This window comes from Condylostylus longicornis, unplaced genomic scaffold, assembly GCF_029603195.1.
Source record: "Condylostylus longicornis isolate FDR11 unplaced genomic scaffold, ASM2960319v2 ptg000016l, whole genome shotgun sequence".
Lineage (NCBI taxonomy): Eukaryota > Metazoa > Arthropoda > Insecta > Diptera > Dolichopodidae > Condylostylus > Condylostylus longicornis.
In genome coordinates this window covers 1942421-1966381 of record NW_026577985.1, presented here as the reverse complement: position 1 = coordinate 1966381, position 23961 = coordinate 1942421, and the positions used below count along the sequence as shown (strand labels likewise).

At 28.2% G+C, this 23961-nt stretch overlaps 1 protein-coding gene across 2 annotated transcripts in view; it reads left to right on the top strand.

The window, feature by feature from the left end:
• The window catches only part of LOC129605923 (protein cortex), a 79065-nt gene that overhangs the window by 19356 nt on the left and 35748 nt on the right, over window positions 1-23961 (top strand). The window contains exon 1 of one of the 2 annotated variants that reach the window (XM_055515950.1): window positions 9794-9877. The exons of the other annotated variant lie outside the window; for it this stretch is intronic. Coding sequence (XP_055371925.1) covers window positions 9860-9877 — 18 coding nt within the window. The 5' untranslated portion in view covers window positions 9794-9859. Of the gene's footprint in view, window positions 1-9793; window positions 9878-23961 lie in introns of those variants that run through there. 2 annotated transcript variants of the gene reach the window in all.

The window sequence follows — 23961 nt, the reverse complement described above, 5'->3', positions numbered from 1 at the left end:
TTTTCTAAACTCACGCAATCAACCCTTAAAATTGACCAACATGCTACCCCTCTTTAAATTTATTTTTGCTTTATATCAAAGACTGCATAAATCGTTCATCCTATATTCAATTTTTGAAATAGTTTCGTATATGAATGGAAATAATTTTAATATTGTAGGTACACGTGTGTATATTGTTTTTTATTAATAGCAGTATTTTCACTTGTTGAAGAGAAAAGTACCACATTACAAACCGCTGGTTTGATCCTACTTTATTGCATGCCATTTCTTCTAGAAGAGTTGAGGGTCTTACTAAGACTAATATTAATAAGATAATAAGTCTCTCTGGTATAAGACGGTTTTTAAAAACTTTATGAAACTTGAAAAAACTTTAAAAAGAGAGACACTATGACGTAATTTTTTGCAAAAAAAAATCTGATTTAAAAAAAAAATAACCCAGACGGAAAAGTTTAAAAAAACTTTTAAAACTGTATAAAAATGAGTGACAAAAGTCAAATTTGAAAATTTTTATTAAACTTTAACAAATATTTTTGGTTATTAAAAAACCAAAAATTTTGATTTTGGATAAAAGATTCAAACTTAGAAAAAACCAATTGTGAACCCACTTTGTTTATTTAATTTTTTTTTTGATTAAAAAGTTAAAAAAAAAATATTGTTGATGAATAATTTTTTTTTGAGTAACAAAACCTTCTGACATAATAAAGAAAAACATAATATGTGTGTTTCAACAGCTGTAAGATTTTAAAAGTTTTAGAAACACTAAATTTTCCTTTTCAAATCATTTTCCCTCCTTCCGTTCAAAAAGTATTATCGCAGACGTTTTGCATAGGAAAACTTCATAAAGTTTTTTTTAAGTTTTCTAAAGTTTTTAAAAACTTTCTTATAACAGAGAGACCTAATATTATCTATGTGGTTTAATTTACAGAGAAAATTTGTAATCTTCCATTGCGATTCTTCGTTCATCGCTAATTTTTGCATAAAATGTTAATTAAATTAATTTGCATAAAATAAAATTGTTTTTGAATTTTGTAAAAATAGCTTTTTAAAATTTTTTAAATGGATCTCACTTATTGTTGGAAAATTTTATATTTTAAATTAAATAATACTTGATTTCAAAATCTTCTACCAGATCTTTCGATTCTATTTCTTTTAAAGCAAAATTTGTATCAATAAGCAATTTATTTGAATCTTTTAAAGATATAAGATTGAAGAATATTTTACATAAAATTTTAAAAGAAAATTATATCTCTTATTTTTAATATGTTGCACTAATATATTATTACCGGCCGCGTTGTGTATACAATAAAGTAGGTTATGTGATGGATTGATGTCAAGGATTGATCCTCTTTTGGGATATACCAGGCTTCGGAACCTAGACCTTCTAACGCGCCGGTTTTAAATTTTTGATAATTTTAAAAAAGAATATTAAACAGATTTACTTAAAATTTCATATATATTTTAAACTTCATTCGACCGTGCGCAAAAACCCATATGTATATATATGTACAAATGTATATCTTTAAAATTAAAAGCGCACACAACATTATTTAGTGCTATTTACTCTTGTCCACATTTTTATTACAGCTTTAATATCAAAAATTATGTACATACATAATATGTTTTAAGAGACGAATGTTGAATTTACCTCGCAGTTAGTCTTAAATGAAATTCAACATTTGAATTCTTTTGAACGGTTAGGATAACGAATTACAGTTCCAAAACTTATTTTTTTTTCCTATTTTAAAATTAGATATACAATAATTATTACAGTAATATGAGAAAAAAATTTGGTCGGCTTTTTTAAGTTTAACACCTGGGAAAATTAATTGCAATACCAATTGCAAATCGGTTGAACACAAATGGTCATTCAATACCAAAAGTAAAAATATATAAAGTTAATCAATAAGTTAATTTTTAAAAAAAGTAATATTTATTGTCAAAACAATTTTACGTACACCTACTTTATATGCGCAAGTAGAATAAATAAATTTCGTATTTTTAATTTGAATGCAAAATAAACGCGAAAACTTTGTCTATACTAGTATTTTGATTGCCATAAAAAGAAAAAAGTTCAATTAAGTAAAATTAAACTGTAATAAAATACTGTCTAAAATACAAAATTGCCCATCCCATTTACATAAATGTGAATTATTGAGGAAATTTTTAAACTCAAATATTAGTTAAGAATCATTAATCAAAAAACAAAAAAACAGAGCAGTGTGAAGCGCGTCTTTACTAAATATGTAACAAAATTTTGCTTTTTGCTTTGTGTTGTTGCCTCAAAATTGCTATACACATTTTGAATGCAATATTTTGAGTCGAAAATTATTATTATTAATCTATTTATGTACATAATATACACACGAACACATTGATATGGTCCTAAGAATTATTTCTTTTAATCAAAGCAATTGCACGGTTTTCCCGCATAAATTTTAATTTTACAGTTAGCATTCGATATTCAATCATCAAATTCAAAATTATAAAAATTTGGTAAAAAAAAATCTGTATTCAGTATTTTCTGGAATTAATTTTAAAGTTTTAAGAAAACTTGTTATCTTCTTTCGAAATCGGACTCAAACTTTAAATTAAATGACTTTTTTAATGATGTCGTTTTTAAAAAGTCAAAAATTCAAAATATTTTGAAAAATGTCTGAATTCTACATATGTACAGAAAAACTGAATTATAAAATTTCAAGAAAAAGTTTTGTATATTTGCTTATATGAAAAAATATATGTAAATGCCGTCTTTAGAAACGGCCCAGCTGTTAACACCAAGCGGTTTATCAGATTGAAAATATGTTAATTATTTTATTTCATTGAAAATATTGCTATTACTGAAACATTGTTATCACACAGACAGATAGAAAAATTTTTTGCATGTAATTTTTTTTTGCAGTTCTCAAATATTGAAAATTGCAATTCTGTTGAAATTTTAAGTGAATTTTTCTATAAAGACCTCTCTTGTTACAGAAATGCGGTCCTTCAAGATATGGGTAAAAAAAAAATGTGCAAAATGTATTGATAAAAAAATTACTGTGAAAAATATTTAATTGATAGATCGAAATTCTGTGAAAGAGGTGTGAATAATTATAACCGTTCTCCATTATTTTCGCAAGTTAACTTTTATTATTACAGTGCAAGGTGTAATTTATGGATTTTCCGCATGTGATTGTACTTACAAAATTGATGTAGGAATACAATTAGACTATAAATATATGCAAATCGAATCAAAAATTAATTGTAACGATAGTTTGTACGTACGTTTCAATTGGTTTTTCCTGCTTTTCAAAAACTTTGCAGAATGTATCCAGCTTGTTTTGAGGGATGACTTTGATTTTTGTGTTAAGGTACTATATTTATTGTGTTAAGGTACTGCAATATTTAAAAGTGGTACAACGAGATTTTTATAGCATAATCTGGTGTTTGTCCTTTTTAAACATATCGTAATTTACATCTGTACTTCTCTCTCCGGCAACTTGTTTGTGACATTTTCGAATTAAATAAAACTTTGTTCACCTGAAATGAAACTAAATTTTTTTTGATTAAATTTATTTTTCATGCGATTGAAACCAAATTTTTCCGAAATAAAACTATGTTCTTTTTTTTAACAAAACCTTTTTTTTGGTCTTAATACTTATTTACAAATATATTCAATTTTAATGAAAAGTTTAAATGTACCTAATAACTTTGTACATAAACATAATTCTTATACAAAAACATAACTTGCGTTAATAATAGAATGTTTGTCAAATAAGTATTACCGTAAATAATGGTTTGAGATATAAATTTGAGTGTATGTTTTTCTACTCTGAGCCGATTTAACCATGTTGGTTTGTCTCTATCAATGATAACGCAAGTACGTGGTAATTGAGCTAAGCCCGCCAACTTTTCACAAACATTTAATAATGCTATATTCCGCAGTCCTATTTAAATTAGATGTGATCAAGGTAGTGATTCGGCTAGCTGCCCCACCACTTCGAAGGCTATTTTGCTATGTGGCAGTGCTCGAAGTGAGGATTGAGTGGGATGCCATCCCAGTACTTTTAAATAATATAGTACATGTTTTTTAAAATTTAAGAAAATTTTCTAACGAATTTTAAAAATTTTTTTAACAAAAAATTAAATTCATATAAATGTAATTTTAAATAAGACCAATTTCAAATAGTAACGTATAATTTTTTTCTATTAATGAAATTTTCGTTACTACATAGTAGTCTATGCATTTCTTTGGTAACAATTTGCACAGTTTTTGATTCAATTTGTAGTTGATTTAATTTTGAATATAAATATTCCCGTTAGTTTACTTCCAAAGTTTGGTAAATTTTGTTTAGTTATTTTTTTAAGAAATAACTAAAATAATACTTTTTTTTTTTATTTTTTTTTTTTACCATCCCACCACTTTGAGTATCCCACTTCGACCACTGGCTATGTCTCAGAAATCATTTAAGCTAGAATATTAAAATTTCCCACAAGCAAATATATTATTAAGGCTGTTTTGTGTGATAAAAATCGTTGAAATCTTGCTGCTTGTGACAATTGCGACACAATTTCTATGGTTATTTGGTTATATCTTAGAAACTATACTTAAGGTACAGTACTGAATAATTTTGTATTAACAAATGTGGTAATAGGGTCAATGCTTTCGGTAAAAGCAGTTGAGATATCATGAGCGCTTATGATAGCTGCCATATCTACCAAATTCAAAAGTTATTTGGCATTATCTCGGAAATTATTGAAGCTATATTATTGATAAATATAGTTGAAAAATTGACTCGTGGTAAGTTTATTATCTCATCTTGAAATTCAAAAGGATAGACAACTAAATTTAAATTATATATGTACATATACATATATATTTTTAAAAAACTATAAAATAAATTTTATATATTCTAACCAAAGTTTCACAATATAAATAATGCTTTTATTTTATCTTAATAATAAATTTTATCTTAATAAATTATTTTATTTTATCTTAATATAATAAAATATTTTTTAAATTTAAATTAATTTTTTTGACGTTTTCAATTATATTGAGATTTCTAAAAGCATTTTATATTGTGAAACGTTGTTGAAAATATACAATTTTGTTTTAATCTGTTAATAAAATCTACAGATTTGTAAGAAAATTTATTATGTATCTAATTCTTCAAGAAAGCTATTAGTTTAAAGCCATAAAAAGTCAAATTTAAGTAGACCTAATTCAAGAAAAGGAAAGAAAAATCAAGCGAAACAAACAGCGAAATGAAAATTGAAATCTACTCAAAAGCTGATACCTTTGTTACAATGCCGTAATAGAAGTAATGAATTTTGTTTCGTCAATGGTGAAAATTGCTCTAAAAAAACTCACAGAGCTAATAAACGATCCCAAAAAAGTAAAACAAAGAACTATTAATTACAACGAGAGAAACATCGATCTACAGTTGATGCTACAAATAAAGAATTCTGTTTCAATTTCAGAAGTAAAAGAACGTAGAAATAAATAGAAGTATAAATAAATGTTTGGTTAAAATGCTTTTTCCATATCCTTGAAGAACCCAAACATAAAAATATTAATGGGAAAAAAAAGTTCTGATAGTGGGTTATTTAGTAACGATTAACGTGAGGAGACGAATTTTTTTAAATTATAGTCATAGAGATTTAAGTCAATAGACCTTTCTGCCGAAACTAAAAATTTCTATTGCGGTTTTGGAGATAATAATTCATTTGTGGCAAACTTACTTTCCCTCGAGAGATTATACCACGTTACAGGTTCATCCTGTATTTGTATTTGTGTAATGTTTTAAATATAGATTATACGTTATTATAAGTTATAAATATTGGTAGCGCTGACACATAAATTTTTCTATAATTATTGCCGGCCGTTAAATTTTGTGAATGAAAATATTAAAATTTACAATTTTCTTAAGCTACTTCTTATCGTATGAAACTTCCTCATCTATTTTTATATTATTATAGCAAAAGAAAAAACTCAAACTTCGTATTATACTCGTATCAAACTAAGTTGAAAAATAATAACAAAAACAAAATATGAGAAATTCACAGAAATGTGCATAAAATACAACGGCAATAAGACCTCCTTGAATGTTTTTTATAACTCATTCCGTTTATAAATTTTCCTTTTGCTTTTTTTTTAATTTATGTGCTTTGCCAGTCTATTTGGTCGATTTATAAGCTTGTAATAAAGGAAACCATATCAATCATCTTTATGGATATGAGGTATAACATGTGGTCTCCACTTTACTAAACTAGAAGAGAATATTTGAAGGAATTCGATAACAGTTAATCAGAGACGTCTTCAGATCGGAGTTTATGTCAATTTAAAAAAATTTTTTTTATAGAGTATTTATATTTACCGACCGTATTGTGTATACAATAGGTAGATTATGTGATGGCAACAAATTTTGCATATCGAGTTTTCGGTGGGAATGCACTTCTCCATAGTAGGGAAGTGTAAGAAAACTATTTTTAGCAACCTGTCGGTTTGTGTGTGGATGCGTGTATCTCAAGTTCGGCTGAACCGATTTTGATGAAATTTTATATGTAAGTTTATTTCGACCATGACACGGATTGATCAACTTTTGGGATATATTAGGCTTCGGGAACTGCGTTTTTTAGCGGGCGTGTTTTACATTTTTGAGCATTTTGAAGAAAATATTCAACCGATTTACTTAAAATTTCATATCCTAAAATTCCTAACTTTTGAAAGAAATCAGGCATCAGCAACTGGACGTTTACTACGGGCCAAATATACATTTTTGCGTATATAAAGAGAAATAATCAACCGATTTCATTGAAATTTAATATTTGAATACAATGAACATATAAATTTTTTGGAAAGATCATTGCTCGAAAACTGATCTGCGGGCCGCTTTTACATTTTTCACCATATCTACGGAACGAATTGATAGAATTTCTTGAAATTTGATATTTAAGTTCTGTTTGTTACCGAAACTAACTGACGAGCAGTTAGTTAACATACCTAGAAAATTTACATTTTTCTAGGTATGTTAACTATAAGTTTACTAATGTCCTAAATATTGGAAATAAGTATTTAACAAACATTTTTATAATATTCTGTAACATTTTCACTTAACTAGACAATACACATTAAGGTCAGTTATGTGCTGACCACATCAGATTTTTTTTATAGGTTTTGGTGACATTGGTTGATCTTAGGTATCATCACTCTTTATATGTATCAGCATATCTTTATTTTAAATGGTTTTCAATATACTATATATTACATTTGTTATTAATTACACCTTTGGTCTTCATTCAGAAGAGCAACGAATCGTTATTTCTGTCAAGTAAATAAAGGTTTATAAAATTTGTCAGTATCTTATCTCTAGCATTTTCTGAGTGTTCTCCATGAGTGAAAAATTTATCTATTTGTTTAGTTTTTCGTTCTTCTATTTTTGACACTTCGCATGCGATTTTTGTAGTTGTCAACGTCCCAATCCGAACAACGCTTCCAGATTAATATAAAAATATACCAAATTCACCCAAATATCGCATATATACCCAAATATTAGTTAGAGTAATAGTATTATTAATAGTACTATTAATAATGCTATTATTAATATTATTATTATGGTTTTATTTTGACAAGCATAAGACACTTTATAATTCAACAGATAAACAATCAGTAAAAGGCAATTTTAAAAGCATTTAAAATATTAATATTTCTTATATGTTTCAAATTTAGAAAACGTAGAAAGTTGTTCAAATCACATAGGTAAATATTTACTGTCCTGTAGCTTAATTATTTTTTTATAAAAGCAATTTACCAGACAAATATATGGGTTTTTTTTCTAAAAACGGTCCCAAGAGACATTTTCTAATTTTCAATTTTATAGCTGGTAATATAATATGTGGTTCGTCACAGAACACATATATTTTAAGCAAACCCTCTAAAAAAAACAGTTTTCATGAAATTGTGAATTATGTTTCGATCCTGATTATCGGTAAGACTATATATAATATTATGTTTTCTTTTTTATTGTTTTTGAAGTTACTGACTATTAAAATCTGTTCCATATCTCATATAGCACCTTCCTGCTTTCTTTCATATTTTTACATGTCCATATGTGCACGCTTTCGTTTTATTTTTGTTTCTTTTGCCGACTCATGATTTTGGCCACACATGCTGTATGTAATCCCAAAATATGAAGTAAAGATCCAATATATGTACATATAATAAAGCAGAAAAGAGTGGAAAAAAAGAAAAAAATTGAAAATACTTAAACAGAGAAAACAAAAAGCATGAAATTCAAAATAGCGAGTGGTACAATTTTTATGCCAGTTATAAAAATTATAAATTACATGTAAATCATGATCGCATACCAAAAATTTTTATATATTCGGAAAGAATATACATATAAGAATATATAAGAAAGTAAGAAAGAAAGAGTAACAAAATCTTTTCACCATAAGATTGAGTTTCCTCTATGCAAAATTATTACAAAACATAAATTCACATACTAGCATAGGGTATAATTTTTTTAATATGAACCGTGCCGCATATATGATATTGTTATATGATATAAAATGAATATGATATTGAAAATGAACAGAATGACATTTTTTTAGCACTTTTCCAAAAAATTTTTGAAAAAAAGTGCTTATTAGTTTCACTCTGTCCGTCCGTCCGTCGGTCGGTCCGTTCGTGCGTCCGTCCGTCTGTCCGTGCGTCTGTTTACAAAACTTCTACACGCTCAAAGATAGAAAGCTGAAATTTTATACGTACATAGATCTTTACTAGAAACCCTTTTCCGTGGAACAAAATTTTCACCTATCTCCCCCCCTCTAAAAGTTATACCCCCTTAAAACGACATTTTTTAACTATTTATTGCAATGACGCCATAAACATTTTTCAAATTTTGCAAAAGCAGAAAAATAGTAGCTGGCTTCCTCTATCGCGGTATACCATTTCTGAACTTTAAAAAGCAATTTACCGTTATCTAAAATCCGTTTTCTTCAAATTTTTGATGCCGTTTTTCTTCTACACCGTAGGAATCTGAAATTTTAGCAATTCTTAGATATTCATAAGTAGTTTATTTCGTTAGAAGAAAATTTTTTCCACCATCTCCTCTCAAGCTATCACCACTGGAAATTTGTAAAATTTGAATATTTGGCACCTTATATTTGCAAAACCGTAAGCTTTTTCAATTTTCTATAAACACAAAAGCTAACGGTAAATTCCGTGTCATTAAAAAATATAATTATTTCTTAATCACACTCAATCTTAACTCACACAATTAACCCTTAAAATCGAGAATCATGTGAACCCTTCATCCATAAATAAATCCAGCATAAATCGTTGAAATTTTAACTTTAACTACGTCAATACGTTGAAAATTTAACTTTAACTTTGTTACAATTATTATGGTTTAGCTAGTTTAAAGAATATTATTGAGCATTAATATTATGTTTTCTCGATTTCATCTCATTTCTGTATTCTCTTGGGTAAATATTGCGCTTGGAGTTGGTGTGCTATCGCATTACTTAATATAAGACCGCGTATTTTCAATTTACTACTTTTTTAATTCCTATTTGTATTTTTTATTTTTTTATTTCGAGTACAATTTTGAGTATTAAGGCGATAACAAACTTTTATTGTAGATAATGTTAATATTCAAAATGTGTCACATATTTCACAAAATCAGTATTGTTTATTCGGAAATAATAAATTTTTATTTTTTAATAGTGAATGGTTATCGAGTAGTATAATAAAAACAAAAATGATGATGGTTATTATTTTCGTTATTTCAGACAAGAAGACATCTCGCATTATCATTGACACGTTTTAAAGAACAAAAAAAAGACAAACACAAAAACAACACTACGTTAAGGTTAAATGGTTTTCAATAGGAAGGTATAAATTTTTGTAACATTTGCAAAAAGCTATTCAAATACTTATTAAATGTGATGTGATGATTATTACTTTTCAATGATAATAAAAGAAATTACAACTGCAGCACAAAGAATAAAAGAAAGTCATTATAGTGTAACAGGAGAACACAAAGTTCTAAATTCAATTGCACACTAATATTATTTTTCAATATCAACTGTGATGTTCAGCTGCCAAGAAATTTATTTAAACGCAAAGAAATTATGATATAAGAAATTTATGGCCTTTTATTTAAATGTAGTGTTCCCTAAGAATTCACGTTATACTTTTTTTTACTTAAAAAGTTGAAATTAACAAAGAAGTATCAAATATTTTGCCCAAGTGCTTAAATAAATAGGTATATACATATATACATTGTGTGATGCAAATCGCTATATCTATTTTTGTAGACAATGTTTAAAACACTGCCAATAGAAAAGTTAAAATTTGTAAAAATGACTGTTTTATATTACTAAATAGGTGCTTTGAACTTGTAAGAGGATTTGGTACTATATTTAATAATTTATTACGCATGAAAGAGCTTCGAATTGTGTGCAACTATCAAAAGTATTTAATAAATAAATTCTTTTTTGCGAAAGCCGCAAATTTGCGTAAGTTGATTTTTGATTCGCAGGTGGTTTGGTACAAAATCGCATTGCAAAAAATTTAAACTGGCAGCATTTTCTAAAATTTTTTATTTTTGACATATCTGGCAGTTTTTTTCCAAAGCAAACATTTGAACTATTTTCAAATAGTCATACTTTATTATTTTAAAATAGTCATATATTTAGGAGGCGATTATTGTTAATTTTTTAAAAAAATGTGGATAGCAAAAGACGTTTAAGCAAGTAGGTTAAGATTTAAATATTTCTCTTGCTCAGCAAAGCTAAAAAAATATCTATTTTGAAAATTCAAATGTCTACAAACTCTTTCGGCAAATTTTAAAGCAAATACTTACGCTGGGTTGACATATGCAATAAATAACAGTAAAAAAGTTGTATAATGTTAAATAATACAAGAGAGATATTGGATTTTATTCCTTATAAAAAAAAACATTTTTATATACATGATTCAAGTAGAAAGTACCAAATTTTAATTGAGCGTACCATCGTATCATTTATTGTAGTACTATTTATTGTAGTATAACCATATGCATTTTTTAAATTTTTCAAACGCCGAAATATATTAGCTGGCTTCCTCCATCGCAGCATACTATACCTGAACTTTCAAAAAAGAAAATGGCCGCTAAAATTTACCGTTATGTGAAATCAGTTTTTTTCAAATTTTTGATCACGTTTTTTTTCTACACCGTACGTTGAGGAGCCTGAAATTTTTACATCTCTTAAACATTAATAAATAGTTCATTTCGTTAGAAGAAAATTTTTGCCCACCTCCACCCCCTTTCAAGTTATCGTCTTTCGAAATTTGTAAAATTTGAATATTTGGCGCCTTACATTTGCAAAACCGCCAGCTTTTTTAAATTTCTATAAAAGCCGAAAGGTAACGGTGAATTCCATGCCATTAATAAATATAATTATTTTTCTTAGCTTACACAATTCACCCTTAAAATCAAGCATTATGTTAACCCCTCTTTAAATTAATTTTTGCTTTATTTCAAAAACTGCATAAATCGTTCATCCTAAATATATGCAATCCTAGAAATAGTTTCGTCTGTTTTTAAAAGAAGTGAAAACACTTTTTGAAGGGAAAAGTGCTACAATACAAACCATTGGTTTGACTCAACTTTATTTTATTCGAAAACAAAGAAAACACGTGCCACATTTTTTTAATATTTTTTTTACTCTTCTCCAGAATTCAAACTTTAGTTTGCGCGAATTTTAAGTAAACAACTTTAAAGTCTATGTATACCAACAGTACAATACGGTTGATACAAAAAAAGTTGAAAATTAAATTTGAAAAAACTGCTAGCAATAACTGTTTGTTAACCATTAGTTAAGCGAGGCTATTAATGAAAGATTATTTTTAACGTGTAAAAAAGAAAGAAAACGAAACAATATTAGTATGATGAAATATTTCATGAAATTTGGGTTTCACACATCGCATCGATTTAAGCGTAGAGATGAACATTGTCATTTTTATTCAAATGAGGGGGGGGGGGGGCCGCAGAGGGGTATTATTTAAATGTATACAATATTTAAATAAATGGCAGGCAAGAAATTTAGTCGAAAAATATTAACTAAATTATTATTTTCTAATAATGTTACTGGAAAGAACTTTTTATTTCCTTGACTAACCATTAGTGTTTATGCTAAGATAGGAGAAATCTTAATTCTTTTGAAGCTAGAAAATTCATTCATATAAATTCTTAATTAACAATGTAGTACAAAAATGTTCAAACATTAAAAGTGTAAGGTTTTGTACAGCAAAAATTAAAATATAATTGACAGCAACATCTTCAAGGAGCCAAAATATAAAATTTAGTAAAAAATACTGCAAAAAGCTTTTAATACATATATTTGGCTTTGTAGGTAGTTTTTGCTTGGACAGCAATGGATTTTGTTTAAAAGATTTATGTGCAAAAATTCTTCAACTATATTTGTGATGCAATTGTCCATGTAAACTGTTACACTCTGCCTTAAATATTTCGCAAAGTAAAAAGTTTATAATCTCAGAAAAATTTAAGAGAAATATGGAAACCAAATCTAAGCAGTGAATAAGACTACGAAACAGAAAATTTTTTGTGTTTAATGTAAGAAATAATTTTTGAATGCTTAATGTAATTAATTTTTCTTCTCACTAAACTTAATAGTCTGTCCCATAATTAGCATACGTGTTTTTGCATAGAATAACAAATTCGTGCGGGTAGCACAGAGTTGACATGACCAACTCTATTTTTTCTCGTTAAAATATTCTATATATTTTTCATTTATAAGTAGTTATTTTAAATTATTGTATATAATCTTAATAAACATTGTTCTATATTTTAAATTATTCAAATACGTACTTCTCCATAGTAGGGAAGTGTAAATAAACTATTTTTAGCAACCTGTCGGTCTGTCGGTCTGTGTGTGCACGCGTGTATCTCAAGTTCGACTGAAACGATTTTGATGAAATTTTATATGTAAGTTTATTTCCACCATGGCACGGATTGATCAACTTTTGGTATATATCAGACTGCACTTTTTAGCGGGCCTGTTTTACATTTTTGAACATTTTGAAGAAAATATTCAACCGATTTACTTGAAATTTTATATATAACTCCAGCTCGACCGTCCGCGAAAATTCCTATGTTTTGGAAGAAATCAGGCATCAGCAACTGGGCGTTTACTACGGGCCAAATATACATGTTTGTGTATATAAAGAGAAATAATCAACCGATTTCATTGAAATTTAATATATGAATTCCCCGTATTAAAACAATGAACATATAAATTTTTTGGAAAGATCAGGGCTCGAAAACCGATCTGCGGGCCGCTTTTACATTTTTCACCATATCTACGGAACGAATTGATGGAATTTCTTGAAATTTGATATTTGAGTTCTGGTTGTTACGGCAGCTAACTGGCGAGCATTTCAGGGAATTCGGGTAGCACAAGGCGAAACTTTACTAAGAGCCAAAATTACATTTTTCTAGGTATGTTAACTATAAGCTTACTAATGACCTAAAAATTGGAAAGAAGTATTTAACAGACATTTTTATAATATTCTGTAACACTTTCATTTAACTAGACAATACACGTTGCGGTCGGTTATGTGCTGACCATATCAGATTTTTTTTTGCATTTTTTGTTTTCAGTTGAATTTCGTTTGCAGTTAAAATGATGAACTCAGTCGACGATGCCGCAAAAATTACCCAAGTGTGTATGTAATAATTTGTGGCGCTTTTTATCTTATATAGTATATAAATTTATACCATGGGGAAAAAAAGTTCATCTATATGGTCATTTTAATTTTTCATTTTCAATCTTCTTTGAATATCGTATCCAATAAAGGCTATAAAAGTAAATTAAAAGCTATTGATTCAGAATCGAATTTGCGTTTTAAACAGAGTTTTTCTTAGAGTTAAACATAAAAATTTAAGATTTTGTTGAAAATTCCAATTAAATAATTTTTTAATGTATATTTCTTTAAAGTCGCAATTTTAAGCGAATTTCAAATATTTCAACTTATCTTAAGTGAGTGCATGCGCATTGATATAGATTTTTTATTTTTCCTTATGAAAATCAACAGATTTTTCTGTTTCAAATATTGATGATTATGTAATTATTTAATTTTTTAAGGACGTTATTTATTTGTAGGAATTGGAAATTCATTGGAAATTTATTTGACTAATTTTTAGATGCTAGTACTTGAGATGAAATTTTAACTGAATTGCGAATTTCTTAAACTCTTCATTTAAAGAATCTTAAAGAAGTTTTTTTTAAATAATTAAAACGTTTTTGAACTTGTTCTGCTCTTGCGCCTTAGTTTTTTACATATTTATTTAATTCGAGTACTTTTTTAAGACAGAACTTACATAAAGATCCTAATGCATTAAATTTAATGCTTGAAAATAAATGAATAGTATAATTAATGATTAAGAATACTATTAATTGTTATTGCTTTTTTATTAAATTTGTAATTTTTTTTTGTTGTAAAGCTATCTGCTAACTCTAAGAAAAAAAATATTCCTAATATTATAATTCTTTGATAGTCAAAGAAAAATTATTAGAAATACTGTTAGAGTATATAGGGAGTATTAAGCAAGCGAATTGAAATATGTGATCTTATTTGGAGTACTTTAAAAAAATCACATTGAAATTTATAGTACGGTTTTATTTATTTTTAATCTTTAAGTTTATAAATTTTTTTTTTTTGTGAGAAATATTTATTACTCAGGCGGGTTATATTAGAAAAAATAGCTATTTTGCAAATTTTCAAGAATATGAAAAAATAAAAATACTTTACAATAATTATTCCTGAGTCCCCATTTCTCAAAAGCAGTAGGTGTTTTTAGAACTTTACTTCAATTTTGTCAATAAATTTAATCTGTTCCATAAATTTTATAGATTTAGTGTTTTTGCAAATGTATACATGATAAACGAGTTCATTTTTTTTAAAATATGAAAGTTTTCAACATAACTTAAATTAAATTAAAATGTGAATAAAATTTGAATATTATAAAATCGTACTTTAGTGTAAATTAGTTTAATAAAAAAAATTAGTAAACTGTGTAAATAATTTATGCACATACATATACATATATGTATATACGACCGTATGATAAAAAAGTCTGATGTGGTCAGCACATAACCGACCGCAATGTGTATTGTCTAGTTAAGTGAAAATGTTACAGAACATTATAAAAATGTTTGTTAAATACTTATTTACATTTTTTAGGACATTATTAAGCTTATAGTTAACATACCTAGAAATATGTAAATTCGGCTCTTAATTAGAATTTCGCTTTGTGTTACCCGAATTCCCTGTAATGCTCGCCAGTTAGTTTCGGTAACAACCAGAACTCAAATATCAAATTTCAAGAAATTCTATCAATTCGTTACGTAGATATGGTGAAGAATGTAAAATCGGCCCGCAAATCAGTTTTCGAGCCCTGATATTTCCAAAAAATTTATATATTCATTGTTTTAATACGAGCAATTCAAATATTAAATTTCAATGAAATCGGTTGATTATTTCTTTTTATATACGCAAAAATGTATATTTGGCCCGTAGTAAACGTCCAGTTGCTGATGCCTGATTTCTTCCAAGAGTTAGGAGGTTTCGCGGTCGGTGTACTGAAGCTTATATATAAAATTTCAAGTAAATTGGTTGAATATTTTCTTCAAAATGCTCAAAAATGTAAAACAGGTCCGCTAAAAAGTGCAGTTCCCGAGGCCATATTGATCAATCTGTGCCATGGTCGAAATAAACTTACATATAAAATTTCATCAAAATCGGTTCAGCCGAACTTGAGATACACGCGTGCACATACAGACCGACAGACCGACAGGTTGCTAGAAATAGTTTACTTACACTGCCCTATTATGGAGAAGTGCATTCCCGCCGAAAACTCGAAATGCAAAATTTGTTGCCATCACATAACCTACCTATTGTATACACAACACGGTTGGTAAATATAGGTCAATAAAATTAATATAAATTGAAGCATTCGTAAATTTTTTGTTAATTTAAATAATAGGTTACACGATGGCACTAAATTTTGGATGTCCAGTTTTCGGTTGAAACGCAATTCTCCATAATAGCGAAGCGTAAATAAACAATTTTCAGAGCGATGTTTTTTCAAGTTCGGTTGAACCGATTTTGATGAAATAATATATGTGAATTTATTTTGAGTATGGCACGAATTTAACAACTTTGGGGATATATCAGATCTTGGGAATTGCACCTTTTTGAGAGACGATTTTCTATTTTTGTGTATATAAAGAGAATTGATCAATCAATTTCCTTGAAATTTTATATTTAAAATCGTAGGTTTAAAACAATGAATCTATAATTTTTTTTGTAAAGATCAGGGCTCGGAAACCAAATGGGTGACCGATATTTAATTTTTTACTATATTTAGAACGCATTGATGGAATTTTTTGAAATTTGATTTTTGAATTTTGGTCGATACCGAAACTAACTGGTGAACTTTTCACGGAATTCGGGTGGTACAAAGCGAAACTCTGCTTAGAAACAAATTTACACTTTTCTAGGTTTTCCAATTTTGCTTAATATTGAAAAGAAGTGTTTAAAATGAGTTTTCATAATCTTCTATACTTTTTCTATACTAGGCAATATGGATGCGGTCGGTTATGTGTGGTTGGCAACAGATTTTTTTTATTTATAAATATCACAAAAAATACTTATGTGTACATCTCATAAGCAAAAAAAGAATTGCATATAAACCTTTGGATACAAAATTATTTGTACGTGAATAATCAACACTGTGAGGTCAAAATGGTAAAAAAGTAAAATTGGGTCAAACCAATGGTTTGTATTGTAGCACTTTTCCCTTCAACAAGCGAAAATACTGCTTTTGGATACAGTCTATGTATACCTACCACACTATTAAAATTATTTTCATTAATAAACGAAACTACTATATTTAGGATGAATGATTTATGCAGTCTCTGAAATAAAGCAAAAATTAATTTAAAGAGGGCTTAACATAATGCTCGATTTTAAGGGTTAATTGCGTGAGTTAAGAAAAATAATTATATTTTTTATTGTCATGGAATTTACCGTTGGCTTTTTGCGTTTATATAAATTTGAAAAAGTTTGCGGTTTCCAAAATATGAAGCGCCAAATATTCAAATTTTAAAAATTTCAAGAGACGATAACTTAAGAGGTGGTGGAGAGGGAAAAAAAATTTCTTCTAACGAAATAAATTATTTATTAGTGTCTAAAAGCTGCTAAAATTTCAGGCTCCTCCAACCTGGGGTGAAAAAAACGTTATCAAAAATTCGAAAAAAAAAACGGATTTTAGATAACTGTAAATTTTAACGACCATTTTGTTGAAGAAGTCAGCCACTATTTTTCTGCGTGTAGAAGTTTTGTACACATGTTCACGGACGGACAGAGTGAAACTAATAAGCACTTGTTTTTAAAAAGTTTTTGGAATTATGCTAATTGTTTTGTTCTAGTGTTAATTTTACTCTGGGTTGTCTTGTGGGTGAGGTTATTGAAATTAGGTTAAACGTATAAAATATAGATTTGTAGTTATAATATACACATGTTAACTCAAGTTAATCAGATAAATTTTATTAAAGTTTTTTAACATTTTTGTTTTTAAGGAAAATTAAGATAGGAGGTTAATAGCATAATAGTGAACCAGGGGCTTTCTTTTAAATTTGTTATAAATATCAGTTAATAAGATGAAATTTAATTTTATATATTGAATTGAAAAAAAATCTCCAGGTGAAATAATATTTCAATGTGAATAAAATTTAATAATATTGTTGCTCTTGGGTATTAAAACGAATTACGAAAATAATATTCAGAGTATCCTATACGTTATAGTAGAAAAGTGGTCAATAAAGTTTCATAACTGTTTGTATTGCTTGTTGAATCTGTTTTACTCAATGCAGTTAAAAACATGTTGAGGGGGAAAATTGATAACTAACTAGTAATTGATAGCTCTAAAAAATATACATATACATTTCTTAGTTATTATGTACAAGTATGTTTATTCCGTTTAAATAAATTACCACCACACTTACAGATAAACTGCTTAGTTGTTATTCTTATCCTTTTCCACATTATTTCATTTATACCTTAAACTCATAATTCGGAGGATGTAATATTTTTATTCTCAGTAATGTAAAATTATATTGAGAAAGCTCTACATATATTTGCTTATAGTTATTCTTCATCAAAGTAAATGTGCTAACTGCTTGTGCTATGTAAGTAAAACAAACTAGTTCAAGATTATCAATGTATGACGTAATTAAAAAATAGTATTTAATACCCATTAACATTAGGGAAGCATGAAGTTTGTCAAAACCTTTATATAAAATTGTTAACCTTCTAATCTAAAAAACTTCTGAGGAAAGCGTTGTAGCGCTTTGATATTGAAACAGTGCTCAAGTTAACTTTTAGCTAACTACGGTTAACTGTTAGCTCAAATTGGATTTCTACTATTAGAAGGCAATTTGGAGATGTTTCAAATTTCAGCAATATGGACAGTTATTTTATTTTATTAGAATTTTTTTGAAATTAACTACTCCCAATTAAAATTAGAATAATTTCAATTTTCCTTATCCCGTCTCTTCGATACTTTATTTAACTTTTGGATAAAGTAAATATATAAAGTAACGACGCCCTTCTGTTTTAACTTAATCCACTACTTTTAAAAACGTTCATAAGACATCCTATAAATAAATCATTGATTTTAATATATTATATCGCATACGTATTGTTCGCTGTACACAAAATTATTTCATATTAGATTACTCCTAGTAAAAAATTAGACTTTGGCGAATATTGGACTGATGCTTTGGGTTTAGCACTATTAAAACGGATACACGTACAATTGCATTCTAAATAATTCTTTTATTTTCAAATTTCTATTGTGAAAAATTTAACAAAATAAGGAAAAAACTAAAATAAAATATTCTGACAATTTATTCGCCCGGACCTTTTCATTTTCGAATGTTCCAAGCATTCTGCTTTTAGAAGCAGCATTATAACAATTACTGCTCTAATATTTCTCTTAAAATTATACAAAATTACCATATGGTAAGAAGATAATAAAATAAGATAAAGTAAATAGTTTTCAATAACGAAACCTAAATTTTTTCTACATACAGCTCTTGACTTATGAGGTGCATAGTTTATTCGTTCGATCTTATTCTTATGTAAGTACTCGTATTTAAGCAACTTTTAAGAAGAAATCATTAAGTAAAACATTTTAATACCTTTTTTATAATTTTTCCAAAAAATTTTCGGAAAAAAGTGCTTATTAGTTTCACTCTGTAAGTCCGTTCGTGGACATGTTTACAAAACTTCTACAATTTTATATGTACATAAATCTTTATTAGAAACTTATTTCCATAGAACAAAATTTTGACCCTCTAAAGATTATATCCCGCTAAAACCCAAAAAACTGTATTTTTCAACGATTTATTGTAGTGAACCCATAATTATTTCTCAAAATTTGCAAAAGCAGAAATGTAGTAGTCGCCTTCTTCACCAAGGCATACTATATTTGAACTTTAAATAAAGTTGGGTCAAACCAATGGTTTGTATTATAGCACTTTTCCCTTCAACAAGTGAAAATTTTGCTTTTAAATACAGTCTATGTATACCTATCACACTATTAAAATTATTTTCATTCATATACAAAACTATTTTTAGAATTGCATATATTTAGGATGACGCATTCATGCAGTCTTTGAAATAAAGCAAAAATTAATATAAAGTGGGGTTAACATAATGCTCGATTTTAAGGATTAATTGTGTGAGATAAGAAAAATAATTATATTTTTTAATGAATAATAATTATATATTTTTTTCTTTAGACTTTATATAACGGTAAATTTGAACGACCATTTTGTTTTTCTAAAGTTTAACTATAGTATACCGCGCAAAGGGAAGCAAGCCACTGCCTTTCTGCGTTTGCAAAATTTCAAAAATGCTTATGGTTTCATTGCAACAAATATTTAAAAAAGGCCATTTTTAAGGTTTTTGGGGGGGCATAACTTCTAGAGTGGGGGTCATAGGTAAAAATGTTGTTCTAGGAAAATAAGCTTCTAGCAAAGGTCTATGTACGTATAAAATTTCAGCTTTCTATCTTCAAGGGTGTAGAAGTTTTGTAAACAGACACACGGACAGACGGACGGACAGAATGAAACTAATAAGCACTTTTTTTCAATTTTTTTTTGGAAAAGTGCTAAAAAAGAAAGTGGCCGTTAAAATTTACCGTTATCTAAAATCCGTTTTTTGTCGTCTGTTATGTCGTTTTTTTTCTAGGTTGTAAAAGTCTGAAATTTTAACAGCTTTTAGATACTAATAAATAGTTCATTTCGTTAGAAGAAAAGTTTTCACACATCCACCCCCTCTCAATGTATCGCCTCTTGAAATTTGTAAAATTTCAATTTTTGGCACCTTATATTTCCAAAACTGCACGTTTTTTCAAATTTCTATAAACGCAGAAAGCTAAAGGTAAATCTCTTTCCATGAAAAATATATAATAACTCATGCAGTTATCCCTTAAAGTCGAGCATTTTTTTAACTCCTCTTTAAATTTATTTTTGTATAATGTTGTTCATTCTAAATATATGCAATCCTTAATAAAATGGTTTCGTATATGAATAAAAGTAATTTTAATAGTGTAGTGGGTATAGTTAATGCGTTCTCTTAAGACAAAGAAGTTTATTTGCCGAGTTTATCGAGAAACATTTTCTGCGCTTAAATTTTCCAACATATCAATTGCAGCATTTCATTTTAACATATCGATTGCAGCATCTGAACTAATAGCCCTAACTACAATTATGTTTTTTTACTTTAATGAGTTTTCAAAATGAAATTCAAATATTTTAGAATATGAATATTTTATTTATTATTAATTTTAATAGTTATAATTATAACTATATTATTAATAGTAGCTGGTAGATATAACTATATTAGTTATATGTATGTACACAAAAATTTCTAATAATAAACTCATAATTTTATCAATAAAATCTTTTTTTCGATCATATACATATTTAATATTATGCAGAATAATAAAGCTTTTTATTATTAGGTTTTTACCAAGATAATGCACATTTTTCTGTGCATGTGAATTAAGATTAATAAAATAATTATATAATATCAAAAAGTTACGATGTTCAATCATAAAATATGATTATTACAATAAAACACACCAAGATCTACCGTAAAAGTTATTGTAAAAATACAGTTTGTAAGGCTTTTAATTTTTAATCATTTAAAATTTTAGCGTATATCCTAAAGAAATTAAAATTACGATAAATTCAAAACACTTAATTTTAATGATTTTACTTTAAAATGAAGTATTTTGAACTTTTTATAACCTAGTATTTTTTAAAACACTAACATTTGAATTTCAAAACTGCAATAACTTAATTTAATACGACTTATATAAATAAGGTTTAGGTAATTCTTAATAATTATTCTTCCGTTTATAGAACACAATATTTCTAAAATTTCTCTTTTTTTGTTTTATTTCATTCTTTGATGATAAACATAAAAATTTCATAAATTTAATTAATCTCCCTGGGCAATATCATTTGCTATTCAAACAATCATATTTATATTTTTTAATTACTTCACTTTAATTAATAAACACATTTTTGTAAGAGGAATTTTAGCTCTTGCATCATAACGTAAGGTTACTTTCAACAAAAAATGAGTTTTTAACAACAGTAGGTATCTGTAATTTTTATAAAATTTGTAATTATAGAAAGGGTATAAAGTTTCTTTTTGTATTCAATGTTCACGATTTATTATTTTTTTTGTATAATAATATTGAGATTTGATCGCCGTTGTGTAGTTGTCATGATTGTATAGTAAATAAGTATAGAACAAGTAAAAACGTTTCAGCGGTGTAAACCGATTGAATTATACCCTGCACTTTTCGTTGTTGTATAGCAATTACTCAAACCTGTGAAACCATTCTATAGAAGCTTCACGGATATGTCTGATTTATAACTGGACACACAACTGCCAAGTTTCATGAATCTGACTTTATTTTTCCAAATATTTAAACTTTTGGACTTGTGTGGGAGCTACTCGTAGCTGTAGAGCAATTCAACCAAAACTTCAGAAATATACCTGATCTATAACTCGACACACAACTGCCAAGTTTCATGAATCTGACTTTATTATTTTTCCAAATATTTAAAATAAGCTTTTGGAGTTCTATGGCAAGTACCCAAAGCTGTCAAGCAATTCCATCAAAACTTCAGAAATATATCTGACCTATAATTGGACACACGACTGGCAAAGCTCATGAATCTGACGTAATTATTTTTCCGAATATAAAAAATTTGTTGTTGGAGTTGTATGGCAGCCATCCGCCGTGGGGGCCAGGCTTGCCTGCCTACTCGCGGCGGAATGCAGTCGTCACTGGCGGGACACGAAGGGGTGCCGTCATGCGAAGGTGTTTGTTCCGGCGTGCTCCGGCGGATTCGCTGCGGAGTTGCTGGGGATGAGCAGGAGCCGGGTTCGCACTATTGCGAATTTCTTCACGGGGCACTGCCCGGTGAAATACCACCTGCGCAGGCTGGGGAAGTCGGGCTCCCCCCTGTGCAGATTTTGTGGGGGTGGCGATGAGACCGCCGTGCACATTCTCTGCGACTGTCCGGCACTGGCTGTTCGGCGCCGCAATTGTCTTGGACATGGGTCCCTAAGTGTTCGGGAACTATTGTCCAACTCCCTTAGGGATATCGCCGGCTTTGTGATTGGGACGGGGATATTATAGACGGGAGAGTGGGGTGGCTACAATAAGTCAAAAATGGCTGCGGTGGCTTGGGGGATGCTCCTGTCCCACTCGGTTCCCTTAGAATCTACGAATCTACGAATCTGTATGGCAGCCACCCGAACCGGTGCAGCTATGCCATTATAATTTTTAAAGCATGTGTAGAATATAATTGGACACATGTATACAACATTTTATATTTGTACCTTTATTAGTTTTTGAAATATTTAAAATAAACTCTTTGAGTTGTATGGCAGCTACCCGAACGCGTTGTCCGAATTAGTCCATTAACAATAGGGCTCGTCCTTGACACAGAAGAAAAAACTTGTGAAAGTTTGGTGTCGATTGCATTATTCGTTTTTGAGTTATCTTGCGATCGGACGGAAGGACGGACGGACAGACGGACATGTCTAAATCGACGCAGAATTTTACGCTGAGCAAGAATATAATATATATGTCCATACCGCAGATGACTCCTTCAAGTAGTTACAAATTCCAGACCAAAGTTAATATACCCTTCACGAAGTGCAGGGTATAAAAAAGTAAGAAAACGTAAAAACAGTAAAATAACAAAAACGTTAACAAGAGCAAATCTCTAATTGAAAAATCTTCTAATATGTTCGTTAGTCATATACTCTGGAAACCTTTAAATGACTTTTTATATAAAGGCTTTATGTACATTTTCTTTTTTCTCTTACACCAATTTATTTCAACCATTTATCGATATAATATGAAGTTGCAGTAAAATTGATGATGAAATGGGATGCGTGATTTTCGCATTAAATTTTCAATTGATTTGTTTCAGAATAGAAACTGGATAATTTTTTTTTATGATGTCTTGCTAAACAGGTGAAGTTTTTCTTACTTTTTTGATTGAATGAAATTAGAATGAATAAATTGAATGATGTCAATATTTTTTTTCTTTGTATATGCAAATACCTATTATATCTTATTACTCGCGTATATTATAAAAAGACTAGTTATAGTAACTAGTTTGAAAGGAGAATAAAATAATGATATCAGTAGTTTTTTTTTGTATATAAATTACATTCCCAATATTCTTTTTTACTAAATAAAAATAAAAGGAAATTGGTTTTTGTTTGCAATACAAATATCAGAGCCGCACTATTCCTTTAAGTTGTTAAAAGTTTCTTTATTTGAAAACAATTTGCTAAATAAAAAA